The sequence below is a fragment of the Vicugna pacos genome, chromosome X (assembly GCF_048564905.1).
Source record: "Vicugna pacos chromosome X, VicPac4, whole genome shotgun sequence".
Lineage (NCBI taxonomy): Eukaryota > Metazoa > Chordata > Mammalia > Artiodactyla > Camelidae > Vicugna > Vicugna pacos.
Genome location: NC_133023.1, coordinates 36,544,566 through 36,567,367, shown reverse-complemented (window position 1 = coordinate 36,567,367; position 22,802 = coordinate 36,544,566). Strand labels below are relative to the sequence as shown.

The following is a 22,802-nucleotide window of genomic DNA, read 5'->3' as shown; positions in this document are numbered from 1 at the left end:
TCTTCATGTTGAAAGTTAGGGACTGTGATCTGATTTTTATAGCCTAGATGATCTAAGATAGTGGCTTTCATTTTTTATTTTAACCACTAAAGTTCATTTTACAAAGATCTCTTAAATGGGAGCCCAGACATATAAAATGATAAAAGAGGAACAGTTTTGGTTGGCTCAGAACTGGGGGGCTTGGGATACCTCCTTATGACACTATCCCCACTTCCTCTGTGGCCTCCAAGGCACCTCTGTGGAATCCAAGGGCTGCAAAATCATGGTCCAGCTACCGCCAGTTCCACTCACAGCCAGCAAGACAAGAAGAAATCTGTTTTCTTGAGAGTACCACTTACACAATTTTTGTTTAGTTCTTAAGACAAGAATCCCAGATTAACAAATTTAATCTTCAGAGTCTATTTCCCTCTGGCTTTTCTGTCTGTTGAGGCTGCCAAGGTTCCAGCTCCCAGTCCCAGGGAGTGCCCCTGTGCAGTGCACTGATATGGTAGCCATGGCTGAAGAGAGCCATTGATTTTGACTTACAAATGATGGAGCTGTAGGGCTCTGTTCTTTGTCCCAGCATGTTTAAAACTTTTATCTGTGCTGAAGACACACGTTTGGGAAGAATAATCAGAGGTATGCTGTTTAACTGGCTCTCTTAAAAAATTTTAAAAGCCCTGTCTTGTACCATTTGTCAATTTCTGTGATGTAAATACCGAAACCGTGGCCAATTTCAAGCAACCAACAGTTTAACAACTGACTTGCAAAAATCCCTGAAAATTTAACAGTCAGCCCTTACAGGCTGGTATGAGCCGGTCAGGGCACCAATGAATAATGAATAATTTGTGTAACTAAGGCTCCACAGTGATTTGAATAATGGATCAAATCTTAAAATATGAAATCAGATAAGGACGAATAAAAAAGTCACGCTCCTAAAGGCCAAGAAAAATCAACTCTGTGCATTTAGAATGGGGACGATGCGGCTAAACACATTGCAGCATTCGTAAAACAGAACGGGTGATGGCAGTCAGCTGCAGGCTTGCTAGTAGTAATAGCAGTCCCGATGGAGTACCTACTGTTATCCTTCTCAGACCTTTATGAGGTTAAGTTTTGTGTTAGTCCAGGTCCTCCAAGAGGCAAACCCCACGATGAGATTAAATATGCAAGAGATTTATTAGGGGAAATGCTGGTGAGGGAAAACATGGCAGGAGCCAGAAGAGGCCAAGAGAGTCAGCAGACAACGGTACATGTGGGACTCCTCTGAAAGACAGAGGAAAGGACAAAAGGGGAAGGTCTTAGACTGCAGTGAACCTCTAAGAAAGCTTTGGCAAGGCTGACTGGGAGTCCTGGAGCCAAAGTCACCATGGGCCTGCCTTGGTATCCCTGCCTTGCTCAGTCACGCGTTGGCAGCCGCCTGTGAAAAGCGTGACCTCAGCACAAATCTGGCGATAGAATTCAGAACCTAACAACTATGTTCCCCACAGCAGACACTCTAAGAAGCACATCTTCATGGCCCCCCCACAAATATTATCCCCATTTACCAGTGAGAATGCAGAGAGGTTCAGAGAGATGAAATAACTCCCAAAGAGCATCCAGCAAGCAAGCAACACAGCCAGGATGGACTCCAGTTCAATTTGGCTACCAGGTCTCTGTCTTTCCAGCACTGCTGGTTTCTGAACGTGGTAGGAGTGTGATGAAGCTGATCCCGAATGCTTATCTGACCTCAGGTTGTATTCATAGGTTTGAAGATTTCAGTTCAGTATCAGTTGGAAGATACTGGACTCCCGTGTTCAACTCTGCTCACTGCTTTCCAGGAGGTCAAAAACCAAATAATGCCCAGAAAAGAGCAGATAAAATGGTGAGAATTCTGGAGAGTAAGAAAAATGAGGCATTGCTCAAAGAAGCAAAGAGATTTTACCTGTAGAAAAAAAGAGAGGAACTCCCACAGTTATCTTCAAACAATTAAGTAAGGTCCTTTCCAGAAATGGGGCATCTTACATTTTATCCGTGTGTCAAATAGGTGGAAATCAGCCCAGGTGAGAAATTTTCTACCTGGTACAGTTCGGACACGCCCTAAAGCTGTTCCTGATGTCCCAATTCCCAGGATGCTGCTGGATGTATCGCCAGTACTTGCTAAGTGTTTATTTAAGTGTTGGGATTGGGAAGGGAGTAGAGCGAGGAAAGGAGAGACTGGAATGGCACACCGCTTTTTTTCTTTACGCACTCACCTAGGAAGTCACATTTCTTTACCCACTGCCTCACTCTTCCCTTAAGTACTGTAGGCAGTGTGAGTTCATAGCTAAGTTGTATGGTCTGTGTTTGAGCCTGAAGTCACTCTGAAGGCAAGTTGTCTGAGTCTTTGGAGAACAGAGTCGACTCATTAATTTGTCTCTTTTCCTATAGGGTTTACGGGTGGGATGTTCTTGAAAAGAAGTCGTGTTAAGAAGCCTGGACAAGAAGTCTTTAAAAGTGAACTGTCGGAATACATCAAGGCTGAGGAGTTGTATATTGGAGCCAAAGTGAACGTGAATGGCTACCTGTTTCTTTTGCTCAATGCCGATGAGTACACCTTAAAGTACATGGAGAAGAATTCGGATAAGGTGAACTTACTTTGTATAATTAATTCTTGACTTGCCTCTCTGCAGTCTGTGTTTTTCTTGCTCTAGGCCTTTTCTTCTTCCTCTTGCCTCCAGTTTTACATTTACATTGTGCATTCACACATGTGGGTATGAATAATGGATCCGCACGACTTGGCCACAGGTCCTGCGTCCCAGAGGCCAGGGCCCGGTCTACTCTGTTTACGTGCTGGGTTCTCCGCCGCCCAGCATCACGGATGCCAGGCACAGGCAGGAGGCAGGCCTAGGGTTGAATCAAGTTTCCTGGGTTTTCTGCTGACGCTGACAATGTTTTCAGAAAGAAATTCAGCAACTATCGGAAAGGAAGACAATCTGGTGCCACACACTGTGCCATCCCAGTTAATTGGCACAGGCCTGCCGAGAAGGCCAAGACCTGAACAAACAGAAACCCCAAGGGAACCTGATAGTTGCTGGGGTTGCAACTTCGCATAACAGGAGCCACCTGAGGCCTAAATGAGACTTCAAGGACAAATTGGCAACAGTGAGCTCAAAGAGTGTTTTCATTTGAAATAAGATGGCAGATGGGTACTGTTACTAAGAAGACTGTTATAGCAGTGCTGTTCAGTAAAAATAACACGTGGACAGTCTTGATTCTAAGTGGACTAGTTCGGTGTGCAGACGTGTATATTACAGAACCATTGCCTAATACTGAAAAATCTATCTAGAAACAATTTTAAAAGTCTGCTTGTAAATATTTATGTGTCAATTATCTATCTGTCTATCTAATCTAATCTAATCTATCTATCTGTCTGTCTATATACACATACACATACACAGTGCTAATTCCATTTCATTTATATATAAAATGCTCAGGGGTGAGTTGCTAAGATAAGTCTCTCTGTATATCACATTACCCGTTCCAGTTTGGGTCCTCTGAGAAGCAGCTACCAAGACACAATTAGACACGCAAGAGATGTATTGGGGGAAATGTGAATGAAGGATAAAGGGAGAGGGAGCAGGAGCGGGTGAGGAGACTGAGATGGAGGTCTGACCCCTGAGAAAGGAGATGGAAGGAAGGAGGGCAGGATGGGAAGACAGACTGTAGCAGAGAAGTCTCAGGTCAGGCAGGAGGGGCCCAGTTCCAGTGCCACCTCCATGCTCAGTAATTGGATGGGAACAGTCTGGGGCGAGTATGTCCCCTGGAGGATCTCTGAAATTCAGCTGCAGTGATCCCGAAGGTACGGCAGCTGGGGGCTGTCAGCTAACAGCGCTCCTCTCTGGTCTCTCTCGATGGCAGCCCTGGGCACCCTCTGGGGCCACCACACCATCTCTCCATTTAGCAGCGTTAGGAACTTGGGTTAGCGTAAAACCATGACCTGGGAGCTCTTCAAAAGCACTGAATTCAGGTGAGAGGCTCCATGATAGGGCAGTTAGATTTCTGGAGACCAGTAGGCTTGGCTAGGAAACCGGACTTCTTATGAGCTGAGGAGCCTTAGTCACGTTTCTTCCCTGAGCTTCACTTTCCTCTTCCTTAAAATGGAAGTAACAACAGTGCCTATTTCAGAGAGTTGCTATGAAGACTTGGTGCGATTATGTGCTAAGTGCTTAGCTCTGTGTGACCCATAGCAAACCCAGTCAGTGTATGATTTACAATAGCTATTATAAATTAGAGCTCCATTTTCAAACACAGGGCAAACCTGTACTTTAACAGAAAATGTATATATGTATACACACACACACACACACACACACACACACACACACACACACACACACGACACAAAGGGCTTTTCTCCTTTCAGGAAGATAAAAGCAGGGTAGGACGTTATCTGGTATCAGCATCCCAAGTGAAAACTGCATTATTTTAAAACCACCCTTAACAAGGGCACTCTAAGCAGAGAAAGGTTAGTATCAGTCTGAGGAGTCTTTTCAAAAGACCTACGAGATCCTATCATGGAAATAGATGAAAGGAAATGCAAAAAAGGGAGGGAATGGGGGGCTGCAATAGGTACCAAACCCCCTGGTGGAAGACAGGGAGCTTTATGCTAAGTTACCCTCAATGTTTTTATTTTCCTATTTAGTCTTCTCCTTTGTTAGCTCTTTGCTGTAATTATTTACAGCCTTATGCTTTACTGGATTGAATAAGTTTTCTTATAGAGTCAAAAACCAAATCACAGTGAAGGACAGAGGAACTAGAGGCTGCCTGGAGGGTTGCATTAAGGGGCCTGCAGTGTGTATAAGACCTTTGACACCCAGCCTTGCTCTGTTCGGTGCATCGCCTGGTGGCCAGCAGTTCCAGTGGGCTCATTCTAAAGAGCTAGAGAAAATGGGGGTCTCATTATTCAACTTTGAGTCCCCATTCTCTCCATTAGGGTTTCCCAACATATAGGGGTTAAAGGGAGGAGGCTGAGGTGGAAACAGGGAGTTCTTTTCTGATTCGTGTGGCTCGTTGTCCCTTGGATCTGGTTCTGTGCTAATGTCACTCATTGTCCTAAAGCCTTAGATGAAGACATGCAAACCTAGTCATGTCTTCTCTGTGTTGGTCTCTATGGAAAGATAGACCCAGCCAAGTTCAGGTTCACAGTGTGAGGTTGCTTTGCTGGCCATCAGAAAGATTGGGCTCCCTATCTTAAGTATCTTTCCTTTCTTTTCCCCCTTCTAGTTTCCTTTCAGCAACATTGAACTTGCCCTACAAAAAGTAAAAGAAGAAGAATCAAAATCCAGAGAGCTCAAGCAGGTATTTGCAGCTGCGGATTGTATGCACACGAAGATGGTAGATTATAATATATTCAGGTAAGCCATATTCTGCTAGCAGTAATCTCTCTTTGCGAGGTTGTCCAAAGAGCAGAAAGAATGATTTCTTCCCCAGCGTTTCTTAACGGATTTACTACAGACTTTGTATTAGAAATTGGCATTTCTCTGCATTCGTATTACTTTATGGTCAGCTTTTGCCCGTGTCTTGTAAATTGTATACATTTGCATATAAAAGAAGTTCATAGGGGAGAACAGAGAGACACACATTGTGCTGTGAATCATTGTGTTGTGAATCACACATTGGTGTTAAGGATCATGGGAATGTCTGAAAGGGTGCATCCGGGTGACAAAGGCTGAAAACAGTGCAGCTAAGAGCATCCTTCTGAAATCAGAGGAACAAAGGACGGACATCTTCCTAGGAATGGGATCCAGTTGGAAAAGACAGTGGGAAGTTCACCGGTTATCAGAGAAAAGGTGATACACATGCATCTCTGTGTATATGCGCTCACACACATCTGTGTATTTTGAAAGACAAAAAAATGTAGAAATCAAGGGGAAAATATATAACCGTAGATAGAGAAAATCATTATTCATGATTTCTTATAATATTTCTAAGACTAAGCTGAACTCTAGGACTGCCCAGTGACTGACCGAGGCAAATTTCCAAACAGCGGAAACACAGGGAAATTCAAATTCAGGCTCTGGTACAATTGTGAGACTTCTTAGCCTGAAAACAAAGTGAATGGAGCGTTCAGGAGAATGTAAATTAAATCATGGATGGAGGACAAAGAGGACTTTCTCTTTAGGCTGAGAATTCTGGCTCCTGAAAACAATAGCAGCTGAAAGCTATATAGGAAACTCGGCTTGATGCAGTCAAGATGTGGCTGAGAAATGAAGACATGAGCCCAGGAGAGGGTGAGGGGAGGTCTGACTTTGTGGCTGAAGTTGCCTACTGCATCAGTACCTGGTGACCTGAGCCCACCACTAGGCCCGGAGTGTCCCCAAAGCTCATTTGTTGTTTGAACAAAGCTCTTTTGTGTCTCCAGAATGCTCTTTTGAGGGCAGCACTCAGAGGACATATTTTTATTGTTTCGAATGCCCAAGCTTCTGGGATCAATAAGAATTTATGGTTCTTTGTTAGTGTTCAGAGTAGTATACATGTTCACGGCCGTTTGGAAAACAAATGGAGGCAGGGTAAAGAGCAAAGACAATTGCTTAGGCCGTGGGCTAGTGGAGAGCTGTGGAGGAGAAAAGACACTTCCATCAGAAGTGGGGGAGTGGTTTCGTTTTATTAATTTGTGTTCTTTTACAAAAGCGTCCGTTCTCCCAGTACTCTCGCAAAGTCTATTGGAAACACTTTAGTGAATTAGTGGGGCTTTGGGGGAAGCACTTAGGCCAGGCAGGAGATCCAAGGAGGAAGGATTGCTCTACGGCTGGAAGCCTGACCCTAGTCACAGGCGGAATAAAGGCCGGCCACACCGTGTGATTGGAAGGCGACCGGATGCTCAGAAAGAACCAGCTCCTGATAATTAGGCCCTCTCTTGGTCAGAAATTCTTTATGGTGGAAATCAGATCAGGCTGTACCCAGCTTGAAAAAGCCTTCAGTGGCTGGCCATTGTTCTTACAGTAAGATCCAAACATGTCATTGCAGCCTTGAGGGCCGTGGCTCTGTATTTCCAGTGGTATCCCTTTTCCTGCAGCCCTGTCCTCTGACCTTACTGGCTGTCACTCAGTTTCTCAAACACATCCAGCTCTTCCCCTCCTCCGAGCCTGTGCACACGCAGTTCTGTCTGCTCGGAGAGCCCACACCACCATCTGTCTCAGGGCAAACTCCGGGACTCACTGTAAATGCCACTCCCTCAGAGGGCCTTTCTGACTGTTCTCCCTAAAGTAGACCACTCAGCCCCTTGTTTATATTTGTCACAGCCCTAGCACAACTTGCAGTTACTTTGTTTAGATACCTGGACTTGGCATGTGTGTGCTTGGGTGTGTCTTCTGCTGTTAGAATGTGAGCTTTCTGAGGGGCAGGGACCTCCATGGCCCAGCTCACTGCCCTCAACCTGGCATCTAGCGCCGGGCTCACTACGTATCTCAGCTCCTGAATGGAATGATGAGATGTGAGAATGCTTCTTGGGGGTTCTAGTTTGGAGGTGGTGACCTTCTGTCCAGATGAGAGTGTAGAGCAGGAGTCAGGATGCCCCAATGCATGTGATACGCCCAGTGTCGGGCACTGGGCCTCTGTGCTTGGCCCACAGCTGTGGGTCCCTAGCTCTGGTCTTCAGCTTTCTTTTTCGTGCCTTACACTCTTTCCTGGGCAGAGGCAAAGGAACTACATAGCCAGTTGCTGTCACACCACATCCTAATTTAAATCTGTGCTTGGAGCCTTTACTAGCTCATATTTGTCTTTTTTATTTTTTTCATTGACGTATAGTCAGTTTCATATTTGTCTTTTATTTCTGTGTGTATGTTCTGATGCTTCTCACCAGAACCTCACCTCTTTGAGGGCAGGGACCTTCTCTTCCTCGTTTCCTGCTTTTTAGCCTTACCACTTTTCACAGTGCCTGGCAGATAGGAGGGTGTTAATAAATATTTGTTGAGTGGCTGCATTTTATCCAGCCCTCAGTGCTTTGGCTGTCAGCTGACAGCTGAGTTCTCCATTCAGCTCCTCAGGCTCAGACCTTTTTCCTGAAGCATAGATCTGGAAATACACATGCCTCCGGGACATCTCCCTTTGGATGTCCCTTAGACTTCTGGGCATCCCATAATTATGTTCCCTAAATTGACCTCATTTTCTTCCCCCATAAAGTTGCAGCCGGGGACCCTATCTTGGTAAAGGCCACTGTACTTGTCCCCAGGGCCTGGGCCAGGGTCTGCCTTTTCTTTCCCCTCTCTTGACCTCTCCCAACCTCTGAAAATTGTACTTTTTAAACTCCCTCTCTTCATCCCCAGCTTCACTGTTGCCATTCAACTTTTCTTCTGTTCCCTTGGACTCTCTTGAGAGCTGCATAACTCATCTCCTTTTCTTACTTCTCATCCTCCAAAGCTGTGCCAGAGTGACCTTCCCAAAATCTGATCATGTCATTCCTGTGCTCTAGGACAGCTCCCAACCATTCAGTGTTTTGTGTGAGTTTGGTCATGATCTGACCCTTGCCTGCATCTCTTGCCTTCTTCCCATCTCACTGAAAGAATTGTAAAAGTGCCCGTTTATCGAGTACTTCCTATGTGCTATACATCGTGCTAAATGCTTTTCACATATTACCCACTGGTAGCCCCTGTTGAGTTATTTGTTTACTTCCCTGTCTCCACAGTTGGCGCCTGCCAAGTACAATAGATGTTTGTTGAATAATTTAATGAATGATCCTATTTCTCAAGGAACATTCTGTCTAAAGTTTGCAGCAAACAAGTAAATAATTGATTACCTTGCACTGGGGAAGGGTGATCAGTCTCTGACTATAGGGGAGTCAGGGAGAGCTTGACCCTTGCAAGTCAGATGACTCAGGCAACTCACTTCCCCTACCTGCACCTCACTCTTTTGCCCGTATAATGGTCTCTAAGGCCCCTTCCAGGCGCTGACATTCTGAAACTCTTAAAATGTAGGTTTAGAAATACACTTGTAAAATGTTCCCTTTTTAAATGTGTGCATTGAAATAGTAGAGTGGGCAGGCAGGGGCAGGACTGCAGTGTAGGCCTCAGGGCTTCACCAGTGTGCTCCTGGTTCTCCCCCCGGCTCACATGCCTGGCACTCTCGGTACGTACCAGGGGACCCATGGCCCGGGCTTGCTGCTCTGGGCAATGGTCCAAGCCCTGGGCATTTCCTTTCTTCTCAGAGATGTGTAACTCTTCTCAGGGAAACCCTGCGGATGGGAGCTAATAAACTGTCTCTATGTAAGATGCCACGGTTGATAATGGATAAATGATTAACTTGTGGGCCTTCCTGAGATATTTGCCTCAAAATTGACCTGAAGGAGTGCAGGGGCAAGTGGAACCAGAAGGCAATTTGATGAGACAGGGTTTCTCTCCTGCCTTGTGGGGGTCACTGGTTCTGCCTCTAGGCTGGACCTATTTCTCTGGGACCCTTTCATCATGGTCTGTCACATTGGCCTAAGAGAACTGTTGGTTGTTATTGAAGTCAGTGCAGAGAGCCTTTCTCAGAGCCTCGATACCTAATGGGCAGATTTCAGCAGGGAACCAGCCAGGGGCTAGGTTAGCAGGGCTAGTGTTTTGGGCAGTTTGGAACGTGGGCAAGGCAAGTCTTCCTGATGTGGGCCCTGGACTCTGAACCACAGCTGACAGCAGCAGTGAGAGCCGCATGCCAGGGAAGACGTGGCCAGTCCCTCCCTCTGGTCACCTTCCCATCAGAGATGACACCTGCCCCGTGTAGCCTGCATGTATTTTGGTCTTCTGTGTTCACCTCTCTTTCCCACCTGAGTACAACCTTAGAGGGTAGGGCCCATGCCTGGTTCACCCTTGGGTCTTTCCCAGATACCTCCAGCACCCAGTGGCTCAGGCCTCAGTGAATGCAGGGAATTATTACACAGTTCTTCTTCAGACCCCCATTAGCAATTTCAGGGTCAGGAGATTTCCTGTGAGCATCCATGTAACACATTCCTTCTAAGATTTAGAGCCTTGAGGAAATAATGCTTTTTTATAAAATTCAAATTCTTCCTGAGAGAGGTAGTATATAATGCAGTAAATAGATCTGATTTTAGACTTGTAGACTTGCATCCAAATCTCAGCTCTGGCATTTGATGGCCTTGAGTAAGTTGCCGAGCAGTGTTTTCACCTGCAAAATGGGAATGCTAATAATACCTACTGTGTAGAGCTGTTGTGATGAATAAATCTGATGATGCGTGTAAAGTTCTTATTGAAGCACACTATAGTGCAGAGTGGACACTAGAAAATGAAAACCCATTATCCCAACAGTTGGAATAGTTCGAAAAAGTCACCAAAAATAGTGGTAGGAATCTATGTCCTGTTTTTGGTATTTCAGCAAGTTGTGTGTTTACTCTTGATGAAATCATTGAAAATATTCTTTTACTAAATGAGGTTGGAAGAAACCCTTTAAAAACTTGGAGTCCATGAAGGTGGAAAATAAACATCGTTTCTGGTGGACCAAGGTTGGGAAACAGTTATATAATCCACTCCATTACTGTCTTTACTTTAAGGAAGAAGACTGTAAATTTAGTGCTTAGGACATTGTAATGATCTCATCCTGATTTATCTCAGACAATTATCTCTCCTTTTACGTGGTTTTGCTCTGTCTTGTTTTGGACAACTCTGTGTACATTGTTTTTGGTGTTTTTATTGTAAGTCTGATATCTTTTAAAGAAACCACGAGTCTATGAATGTATATGAACAGAAGCAAAAACAAATTCCAAAAGCACTCAAACATGTACTCTCATCATGAACCAGACAGACACGTTGACAGTGTCCATACCGTATCTTTGAGATGCGAGCCTCAGCATCTGTTTTGGAAAACAGCATTTGAACGTTCCTAAAACCATTAAATATAAATAATGCGATGTCATAGGAAAAGTGCTGGCCTGGGAATCAAAAAGACCGAGATCTTTGATTTGATTCTGTCACTGCTTGATAGTGTTGTTTGCATTGGTGAGGGCTTAGTTTTAAAGAGCAGAATCCTCTCTGGCTAGTTAAGCAGAAAAGGAATTTATTAAAAGGATCCTGGGTGGTTCACAGTATCCTTGGAAGGGCTGGAGAAACAAGCTTGAGGCTAAATTCTAGGAGCAGTGCCCAGAACTGGGCTGTAGAACTTGTTTGATGAGAAAATGGCCTCTGTTAAACTACTGCATCGCCCACACTCGCTGCATGTGCACTGCTGCCAAGAACGTGATTTTTTTCCACCACCACCGCTACCACCCTTTTGGCAACCTTGTATCCTGTGCTACCCCTGAAAGCTGGCCCCGTCTGACACCAAATGTGGCCTACACCTAGCTGGTTTTTTCTTGTCAATCCCTTCCAAGTCAAAGTCTCATGTAAGCTTCCCTGACTGGCAGAGCCTGGGTCTTCTGCATGTTTCTGACTGCAAAGAAGGCTGGGAAATTGAGCTCTGACTTCCATGTTGGGGTGAGGGAGAATATAATGTGGTAACTTCCTCAGATAGAGATGGCTGAGTTAAAAGGTACCATTTCACTTGCCGTGACAACAAATGGAAGCCAAGATGAGCCAAACAGGGGGCATAAAATGTCAACATCAGGGACTAAACTCCTTGTTTGTAACCAAACCAAGCAAAACCACTTGCCTAGTTTTAGTACTTTACAAATACTGTTCTGATCCACCCAAGCAGCTAAACAAAATACAAAGTCCTCCTCTGTATGCCACTACTTTTGCAATCGCTAAACTTTCTGAGTTTAAATTGCCTTAAATGAGGCATTGGATGAGCTTCAAGTTCATGGATTGATAGCTGGCAATTGGAGTTTGTTTGGCTTTTGTTTAGTGTTTTTAAAATTAGGAGTTTAAACGTACAAATCTTTCTGATTCCTCTTGAAAAATAGAAACTGGGCCTACATTTCCCCAAGTCAACAATCAGTTGGGGGTGAGTGCCAGCTGCTCTCTTCACACTGTGCCTGTTCTCTGTATTTTTCCCCCAGTCTCTACAATTCCTTATTGTCTATACCTTTTCCTGTTTATCTTACCTGCATACCCAACTAGGAACTTTACCAGGTAACCCTTGGATTAGATCATTATAAGGTCCCTTCCAGCCATAAAATCCCATTATTTGGTGTAGTGGAAATAGGCATTTAGAAATCACTGTGTAATAGCCCAAAATAGAACTGAAGGCTCATTTTTAAGTTAGAACCCAAATGTGATTGTGTATCTAAAAATTCAAAAGACTCATTTTAAAAATGGTTAGAATTATTAAGAATATTCTGGAAAGTAGCTAAATATAAGAAAACTACATAAAAACCAATAGTTTTACTTTATACTAGTAATAAAAGTTAGGAAATGTTATGCAGTGGGGGATACTATTCACTATAGCAACAAAAATTATGAAATACCCGGGAATAACTTGGACAAGAAGTGTGTGAGACTAAAACGAATATAAGTTCACGACTTTATTATATCTCTGAATGGGAAGACACTATTTAAAAAGTTCTAATCTGCCCAAATTAATCTAGATTTGTAGCAGATTATAATCAGAATTACAATGTGGGTTTTTGTTGTTGCTGTTGTTAGATTTTTTTAAATTTAATTTTATTTTTTGAGGTATAGTCAGTTTAGAATGTGTCAGTTTCTGGTGTACAGCACAGTGCTTCAGTTGTACATGAATATACATATATTCATTTTCATATTCTTTTTCACCATAAGCTACTACAAGATATTGAATGTATTTCCCTGTGCTATATATAATATAAACTTGTTTATCTGTTTTCTATATAGTAGTTAGTATCTGCAAATCTCAAATTTCCAGTTTATCCCTTCCCACCTCCCTCCCCCCGGCAGCCACAAGTCTGTATTCTATGTCTGTGAGTCTGTTTCTGCTTTTGTTAGATTTGGTTTTGTTTTGGAGGATTAGGGGAGAGAAATTGGCTCATTGATTGTGAGGTCCCTCAGGAAAAATCCGGGATTGAAAAAAGAGTTGAAAAGGAAGTATATTAAAGTCTAGATTCTAGAATTTATTTAATTTATCGATATTTGAAAGCACTGTAATGTACTGATAGAGGAATAAACTAAAAAATCAGTGAAACAATATAGAGCCCATAAAAAGACTCATTTTTATGAACTTTATTGTAAGGTATGGAGAAATTTTCAAATCAGTGGGCAAAGAATGGATTAATAATAAAGGTTTTAGTGACAACTGATTGGGAAACATTTAATACATTTTTATTTTGTGGTACGTAGGGCACAGTTTCCAGAAACCATAAAGGAAAAGTGGACTGTATTAACTACAGGAAATTTCCTATTTCTCTGTAGCAAAAAATATGATAAAAAAAAAAACTTAAAAGACAAGGGGCATTCTATGTCTGTGAGTCTATTTCTGTTTTGTATTTATGCTTTGTTTTTGTTGTTTAAATACAAAACAGAAATAGACTCATAGAATACAAACTTGTGGTTGCCAAGGGGGCAGAGGGTGGGAAGGGATAGATGACATTTCAAAATTGTAGAATAGATAAACAAGATTATACTGTACAGCACAGGGAAAGATACACAAGATCTTATGGTAGCTCACAGAGAAAAAAATGTCTCAATGAATATATGTATGTTCATGTATGACTGAAAAATTGTGCTCTACACTGGAATTTGACACAACATTGTAAAATGATTATAAGTCAACAACAACAAAAAAAAAACAAGGGCAGACTGAGAGATAATATTTACAACCACTATAAGAACCAGGGGATTTACATTAAGGATTTATGAAAAACTCCTTTAAAATCAACGGACAGGAATGGGTTAAAGACAGGAACAAACAGTTCTCAAAGACATATAAATAGCCTTTAAACCTATGAAAAGAAGTCCAATAATTGTGCAAGCTGAAACAACAATGAAATATAATTTCCACATATTATATTGATGACATTTAAAAAGAATAATATAACTGACTCCAGATGAGCACGTGTGATAACAGATACTTTCACTTTCTATTGATAGGAATTTAAATTGGTTCAGCATTTTGAAGGGCAGTTGGCAGTATCTCTCTAATGCTTAGACCCTTTTACCTAGGCATTGCACTTTTAGAAACTTATTATTCAGGAAAAACTTGACAAGTGGATTGTAATAGATTGTGTGTATGTGTGTGCATACATACAGTATTTATTGCAGCAAACTTTGTAATAGCAAAAATTGGAGGGGAAAATCAAATACCCAACAATAGGGAAATAGTTGGATAAATCCTGTTGTGTTGGTTTGAGGCAGTACTATTTAGCCATTAGAAAGAATGAGATAGACCAAATATGCATACCTGGGGAAATGGTCAATGTATTAGTCAGGATTGGTCAAGTAATGCTGCATTAACAACTAACCCCCAAATCTCAGAGAATTAAATCAACGAAAGTTTATTTCTTGCTTACTCTGTGTATCCATTGTTGTTGTCAGGGGGGAGCTTTGTTCATAGTAGCCACTAAGGGACTGAAGCTGACAGAATAGCCACTACCTTGAATATACCAAAAAGAGAAGAGAATTTTGAAGGGTTAAGCCCAATAAATTTTCCACTGGGAGGAAATACGTGTCATTTACACTCTCAATTCAATGTCCAGTACTAATTACATGGCCCCACCCATATATTCAGAAGAGAGGGGGAAACCAGATGTTTGGTAAACAGCACTAATGGCTACCATATATATGTCATGCTGTTTTGTAGATAAAACAAAATTCAAAAGTCTGTATAATATGGTCCTATTTATGCCAGAAATCTAAAGGTTATATGGGCATGTATATTTATATAAATATTTCAAAGATTGTGTATCCTTTGAAGAAATCCTAGCAGGCTACACACCAAGCTGCCTCATTCTTTGATATTTTTTTAAACAATGAGCAATTGTAAAAAAAAAAAAAATTAAAAAGATAAAAACAAATAAAGCTCAAGCAAATAAAACCAAAAAGCTTGGACAAAGAGCACTGAACATTTTTTATTTCTTGCTTCAGTTTCCAGAAAGAACTAATGGCAAATGCTGGCAGAATGTTCTGAGCAAAAGTCAAGAGTCTCAGAATCATAGAGCAGGGTATGAGTTTGATGCTCTACTCTGGTTATTGATTAGAGTTATTGATGTGCTTACTTAAAATTCTTATATTATGGGCCAGAATATTTTATATTTATGTTACAAAATTCCAGAGCTTTGAAATTAACTTTGGGATGGAATAGTAGTTTTTGTACTTTTCTTATCAAAATTAGCAACAAAGTCTTCCCCACTTATTTTCCCCTCAACATTTTAGGAAAATTTTGAAACATTCGGAAAATTAGAAAGGACTGAACAGTGAACACTCACATACCCACCACTTAGACTGTATCATTAATATTTTACTATATTTGCTTTATCATGCATCTCTCCATTCATTCACCCTTCTATCCATCTCCAGTAATCCATCTTAACTTTGCTACATTTCAGAGAAAATCACAGAAATCAGTTACTTCTCTCTAAATATTTCAACGTGCTTATCATTTATTTACATTTTTTTCCTTTTGATGTGAAATTTATATTCAATAAAATGCACAAACTTTAGGTGTACATTTGATGTATTTTGACAAACACATACACCTCTGTAGCCCAAATCCATATTAAGACATAACAACATTAACATCCCCCAGAAAGTTCCCTCACACCCCATCCTATTCAGTCCTTGCCCACATCCCCCATTCAAGAGGCAACCACTTTTTAGATTTTTTTCATTGTAGATAGTTGTTTCCTGTTCTAGAATTTCACTTAAATGGAATTATGCAGATGTATTCTTCTGTAGATTCTCTTAAGTATGATTTTGAGATTTATTGTTGAATGTATCAGTAACTCACTCCTTTATATTGCTGAGTAGTATTCCGTTGTGTGAGTCTACTACAGTTTGTTTATTCTTTCCCCTGCTGATGTATACTTGGGTTATTTCTAATTTCTGAACATTCTTGTACAAATATTTTTGTGACCATAATGTTTCTCTCTTGGTTACATAACTATAAATGGAATTGCTAGGACATAGATATATGTTTAGTTTTTTAAGAAGCTGCCAGAGCCTTTACCAAAGTGGTTATACCAGTTTACATTCAATGTATAAGTTGCTTCACAACCTTACCAACATTTGACATTATTAGGCTCTTTTAATTTAAGCTATCTGGTAGACATGTAGTAGTGTTTCACTGTAGTTTAATTTGTATTATTCTGATGACCCATGATGTTGAGCACTTTTCATGTGCTTATTGGCTATTTGTATATTTTTTTGTGGTATCTTTTCAGATCTTTTGCCAGCTTTTATTGGTTCTTTGTTGTATTATTACTGAGTTGTAGGAGCTCTTCATATTTCTTGGATACTAATCATTTGTCAGATACACATTGTGCAAATGTGTTTCTCCCAGTCTGTGGCTTTCCTATTCACTTTCTCAGTGGTGTCCTTTGATGAGTACTGTATGTATTTTAAATTTTGATGAAGTCCAAATTCAGTCTTTTAAGGTTATTGCTTTCTGTAATCTGTTTAAGATGTCTTTGGCTACCTCAGAGGCACCAGGATATTTTCTTATGTTTTTCTCTAATAGCTTTATGATTTTAGCATTTACTTTTTAAGTCTATGATTCATCACAAATTAAATTTTGTATATGCTGTGGGATAAGCATGAAGGTTTATTTTACTTAAATTCTTATAATGCTTATTTTCTATTATAGGCCGGAATATTTTATATTAAACTTAAAAAATACAGAGCTTTAAAATATAATTTTGAAATGGAAAAGTTTAAGAATTTTTCAAATTCTTATTAAATTAGTGACAATGCCTTACCCATTCATTTTCTTCTTATTCTTTGACATAGTTTTGACTATTAAAATTGTAGATTCTCCTTTGCAAAAGAAACTGAAATGCTTATCTTTTATACTTTCAACAATTTCCTTATGCAGTACATTCCCACTTCTTGAGAACTGAAGCATCCTCACTACATTAATATCCCAAAGATAAAGAAAAACTCTTGAAAGAAGTCAGAGGGGGGAAAAAACACCTTACCTGTAGAGGAGCAAAGATAAGAATTACATTCTACTTCTCCTCAGAAACCACGCAAGCAAGAAGAGAGTGATGTGAAATATTTAAAGTGTCGGAAAAAAAAAAGCCCACCAAATTACAATTCTATATCCTGTGAAACTATACTTTAGAGGTGAAGGAGAAATAAAGTCCCTTAGCATGTTAATCATAGTCGTTTTAAATTCACAGCTTGATGATGACAACATCCCTGCCATATCTGAGTCTGGTTCTGATGCTTGCTCTGTCTCTTCAAAATGCATTTTTTGCCTTGTAAATTTTTCTTGAAAGCCGGACATGATGTACTGATTAAAAGAAACTGGTAAATAAGCTTTTGGTGATGTCGTGGTAAGGTGCAGGGGGAAGGGACGGGTTCTTTATCGCTGTGATTAGGGCTCAGTCTTTTTAATATGCCTGTGTCCCTCAGCTTTGAACTTCTTAAGTACCTTTCAGTTTCCTCCCCACCCCTCTAGGTGGGACAGAATGGTTGGAGGGGGCTAGATTTGGATATTTCCTTTCCCGCATATGGAAGGCTAGAGGCGGCTGAAGTTGAGTATTTCCCTTCTCCCAGGTCGGTTAGGCTCTGATAACGCTTAGTAGGTTAGGCTCCGACAAAATGGTTTCCCTTGAAAGCAAGCTTTATTAAGAATAGAATGCTCTTGTATATTTCAAAATGGTTACTTTCCCCCTCTGCCAGAAACCACAGGGGATTCTTCTTCTGTATTCTCTGTGAGAACCTGGTTTAGCTTCTGGAGATAAAACTCAACTACAGTATGGGACTCCCTTGAAGACTGGCTTCCCATGGAGCTTTTAATCTCTTAGATTTGTCCACACAGAGCCTCCAGAAATTCATCAATTACAATTCAGATTTTCCTACCCTGCTACTGGTTCCCACAGAGGTTACTGCTTGTGGGTTTCTGCTCTGATAAGTCATGATTCTCTGTATCTGCCTGTCTATCTCTCTTTCCCATTTGAGGGACAGTGGTTTGCCCAGTGACCTCCCTTCTTTGATGGATCTAAGGAGAAATGTTGACTTTTCAGTTTGTTCAGCTTTTTACTTCCCAAATTGTTTTTAAAGTGATTGTATCATTTTCATTTTTATCAAGAGTCTTTGAGAGTTCCGGTTCCTCTATGTGCTTACCATACTTGGTATGGTCTGGTCTGTTTAATTTTAGCCATTCTAATAGATGTGTAGTAGTATTTCATTGTAGTTTTTGTTTGAATTTTCCTAATGATTAATGATGTTAAATATGTTTTCATGAGCTTCTTTGCCATCCATAAATCTTCGGTGAAGCCAGAGGGGATTCAGGTCTTTTTCCCAAACATTTTTTGAGTTTTTTGTGTTCTCGTTCCTGTTTTAAGAGTTCTTTATTTATTCTGGATACAAGTCCTTTATCAGATATATGATTGCCAAATATCTTACATTTGTATATGGCTTATTTTATTTCCTTTAAAAAGTGTCTTTTGAAGAGCAAAGGTTTTAAATTTTGATTAAGTCTAATTTATCAGTTTTTGCTTTTATGGATCATGCTTTTGGTATTACAGCTAAGAAATCTTTGACTAATCCAAGGTCACAGAAGAAAACTTCTGTGTTTTCTTCTAGAGGCGTTACAGTTTTAGGTGTTACAATCAGGTCTACGATCCACTTTGAGTTAATTTTTTGTTTGTAGTGTGAAGTAAGAATTGAAGTATTATTTGTTTATATTGTAGATATGCATTTTTTAGCACCATTTGTTGAAAAACAATCTATCATTTCTGCACTGACGTGAATTTGAACTGTTGTTGAAAATCAGTGTCCATATGTGATGGGCCTTTTTCTATTCTGTTCCATTGATCTATTTGCCTATCTTGTCACTGATACCACACTTTCTTGATCACTGTGTCTTTTTAATAAGTGTTGAAATCAGATAGTGTTAGTCCTCCAACTTTGTTTTTCTCTTTCAAAGTTATTTTGGCTATACTAGGTCATTGTATTTCCTTTGGAACTTTGGAATCAGCCTGTCAGTTTCTACAACAAACCCTGTTGGAATTTTGATTGCAATTGCATTCAATCTGTAGATAAATTTGTGAACAGTATTGAGTCTTCTGACTCATGAACATGGTATATCTCTCCATTCGTTTGGGATTTAATTTGTCTCAGAAATAACGTATAGTTTTTAGGGTACAGGTCTTACACATCTCTTGTCAGATTTATCCCTGAACATTTCATATTTTTGATGCTTTTATAAATTATATTATCGTTAATTTAAATTTCCAATTGTATATTGCTAGTATATAGAAATAGGATTGATATTTATATATTGATCTTATAACCTGATACATTGCTAAACTCACCTATTTGTCCTACTAGCTTTCTTTTTCATTCCATCAGGTTTTTTTTTTTTTCTGGTTCTGATCTTTATTTATTTATTTATTTATTGGAGTATATTCAGTTTACAATGTTGTGTTAGTTTCTGGTGTACAGCATAGTGATTCAGTTATATATATATAATATATATACACACATATATATATCCCTGTTCATATTCTTTTTAATCATAGGCTTTTACAAGGTATTGAATATAGTTCCCTGTGCTATACAGTAGGACCTTTTTGTTTATCTGTTTTATATATAGTCATTAGTATCTGCAGATCCCGAACTCCCAAATTCCGCAGGTTTTTCACATTGAAAGTCACGTCATCTGTGAATAAAGACAGTTTTACTTCTTTATTTCCAAACTAGGTTCCTTTGATTTATTTTTCTTGCTTTATTGCACTCACTAGAAGTAGCAGTACAATGTTGAATAGAAGAGGCAAAAGAGAACATCATTTTCTTGTTCCTAAAATTAAGGGGAAGGCATTTGATCTTTTAACGTTATGTAATGTTAGTTAAGAGTTTTTGGTAAATCTCTTTTATCAGGTTGAGGAAGTTCCTTGTTATTCCTGTGTTGTTGAGTGTTAGATTTTGTCAAGTCCTTTTTCTACATCTATTGAAATGATTAGATTAGTTTTCTGTTTTAGTTTGTTAATATGGTGACTTACATTGATTGATTTTCAAATGTTAAAGCTTACATTTCTGGGATAAACTTCACTTGGTCATGATGTTGTTTTCCTTTTTATAATTGTTGTATTTGATCTGTGAAATTTTTCTTTTTAATTTTATTGAGTTATAGTCTGTTTGCAATGTTGTGTCAGTTTCTGGTGTGTGGAAATTTTGTTTGGAGTTTTTGCCTCTATTTTCATGAAGCCTCATAGAATGAGTTGTCTTCCTATAATGGTGACCAGATCACTCTACCTGTTGGGGTTTCATTTCCTTATTTGTAAAAGGAAGAGGCTGGATTGGTAATCTGTTTTCCATTATAATGGAAAATGGTCTTTTCCATTATTCATATTTATTTTCCCATGATTTACATTTATTTTTATTTAATTTTTAAAAATTATTTTGCATATATTTCATATATAAAAGTACAATAGCATAAGCATATTATTATTAAGTGATAAATATATAGAAAGAGAGAAAGGGTGACTGTTCAAAAATATTTTAATAAAGTGGTGCTGCTTGATCAAACAATTTTGGAAATACTGCTGTATATAATTCTCTTGACAGGACTAAGCTTTCTTATACACCTCAGTCTTTCCCACTTGGGACACTTTGCTATTAGTCTTTGAGGTTGTGTTGGACAATTATATAAAATTCACTTCATCCTTAAAATAATCCTACAAGGCACTCATTTGTCAGCTCAAGGTCACAGAGGTAGTTAAGGACAGAGCTGGAATTCAGAGCTAAGTCCGTTTGATTCCAAAACTGATATTCTTTCTTTCAAAACTTAAACGGTAATTTAAAAAATTTTTAATATGCCAGAATGTGCTGAAAGACACTATATACCCACTATTCAGAATGAATGAAAGTTAACATTTTCTACATTTTTCTATCTCTCTTTTAAAAATTAAGTAAGAAGTGGATATATAGCTAATGCCTGCTTCCCTAACATCTCTTTTTCTTACCAGTATCAAGATGTATGTGTAATCCCCACGCTTAATTTTTTCCACATACATATGTATCCATAAACAATTTATAATATTGTTTGTGCTTTTAAAAATGTACATAATGGGAAACACCGTATATATCCTTTTGTGACTTGCTGTTTTCAATCAGCATATGATTCTGAGTTATTTCCCATGTCAGTACATGTAGCTTTAGTTCATTTATTCTCATTGTTTTGTAGTATTTCATTTTATGAATAAACTGCAGCTTGCCAATTTCTTATTTATTATATTAGTTTTCTGTAACAAGTTACCACAAACTAAGTGGCTTAAAACAACAGAAATGTATTCTCTCACAGTTCCTGAGGCCAGAAGTCCCAAATCAATATCACTGGGCCGAAGTCAAGTTGCTGGCACGGTCATGCCCCTCTGGAGGTTCTTTGGGAGAATCTGATTGTTGCTTTTTCAGTTTCTGTGACTGCAGGCATTCCTTAGCTTGTGGTATTACTTTAGTCTCTGCTTTTTCCTTCACATCACTTCCTCATCGTGTGTGTGTGTGTGTGTGTGTGTGTGTGTGTAATCGCTCCCACTCTCTGTTAAGGATACATGTGATGGCAGTTAGAGCCCACCTGGATAATCCAGGATAATCCAGGGTAATCTATTTCAAGATTTTAAATTAATCACATTGGCAAAGATCCTTTTTCCAAATAAAGTCACCATCACAGTTTCCAGAAATTGGGACATGATATCTTTGGGGATCATTCTTCACTCTCTTATACTTATGAACAGCTATTTTGCTATTACAGACAGCTGCAAGGAAGCATCCTTATACGTGTCTCTGTGGATATGTGCTAGTTTCTCCAGAATAGGAGCCTAAAATTGCTGGGCTCTAGGCTGTATGGTGAAGTTGAGTATCTTCAGCTTCACTAGGGATTGTTACATTTTTCTTCAAAGTGGAAGCACCAATTTATATTTTCATTTGTTGCGTATTGCTCATTTTATTGCTGGGATTTAAGTGTTACTGCTTTGTTCTTGATGCATTTTGCATGTGAGTCCTCTGTTGCTTATGTACATTGCAGATATATTCTGTGTCTGGGCTTCTCTTTGCACTGTGTGGCTGGTGTCTTTTGTCATATGGAGGTTTAAATTTTTAATTATAAATGACTTTATGTACTTTTTTTCCTTTATGGTTTGTGAATTTTGCATTCTCTTTAACAAATTATGAATACCGTATGAATTTCCAGTTGTTCCAGCACCATGCATTGGGTTTACCTTTTTTTTTTTTGTGGCAGAATTCTTTTTTTTTTTTTTTAACATTTTTTATTGATTTGTAATCACTTTACAATGTTGTGTCAAATTCCAGTGTTCAGCACAATTTTTCAGTCATTCATGGACATATACACACTCATTGTCACATTTTTTTCTCTGTGATTTATCATAACATTTTGTGTATATTTCCCTGTGCTATACAGTGTAATCTTGTTTACCTATTCTACAATTTTGAAATCCCAGTCTATCCCTTCCCACCCTCTACCCCTCTGGTAACCACAAGTCTGTATTCTCTGTCCTTGAGTCTTTAGATTCCACATATGAGCGATCTCATATGGTATTTTTCTTTCTCTTTCTGGCTTACTTCACTTAGAATGACATTCTCTAGGAGCATCCATGTTGCTGCAAATGGCGTTATGTTGTCGGTTTTTATGGCTGAGTAGTATTCCATTGTATAAATATACCACCTCTTCTTTATCCAGTCACCTGTTGATGGACATTTAGGCTGTTTCCATGTTTTGGCTATTGTAAATAGTGCTGCTATGAACATTGGAGTGCAGGTGTCATCCTGAAGTAGATTTCCTTCTGGATACAA

At 39.5% G+C, this 22,802-nt stretch overlaps 1 protein-coding gene across 1 annotated transcript in view; it reads left to right on the top strand.

The window, feature by feature from the left end:
- The window catches only part of EFHC2 (EF-hand domain containing 2), a 178,178-nt gene that overhangs the window by 102,024 nt on the left and 53,352 nt on the right, over positions 1–22,802 (top strand). The window contains exons 10-11 of the mRNA XM_015247248.3: positions 2,386–2,582; positions 5,221–5,351. Coding sequence (XP_015102734.2) covers positions 2,386–2,582; positions 5,221–5,351 — 328 coding nt within the window. The remainder of the gene's footprint in view (positions 1–2,385; positions 2,583–5,220; positions 5,352–22,802) is intronic.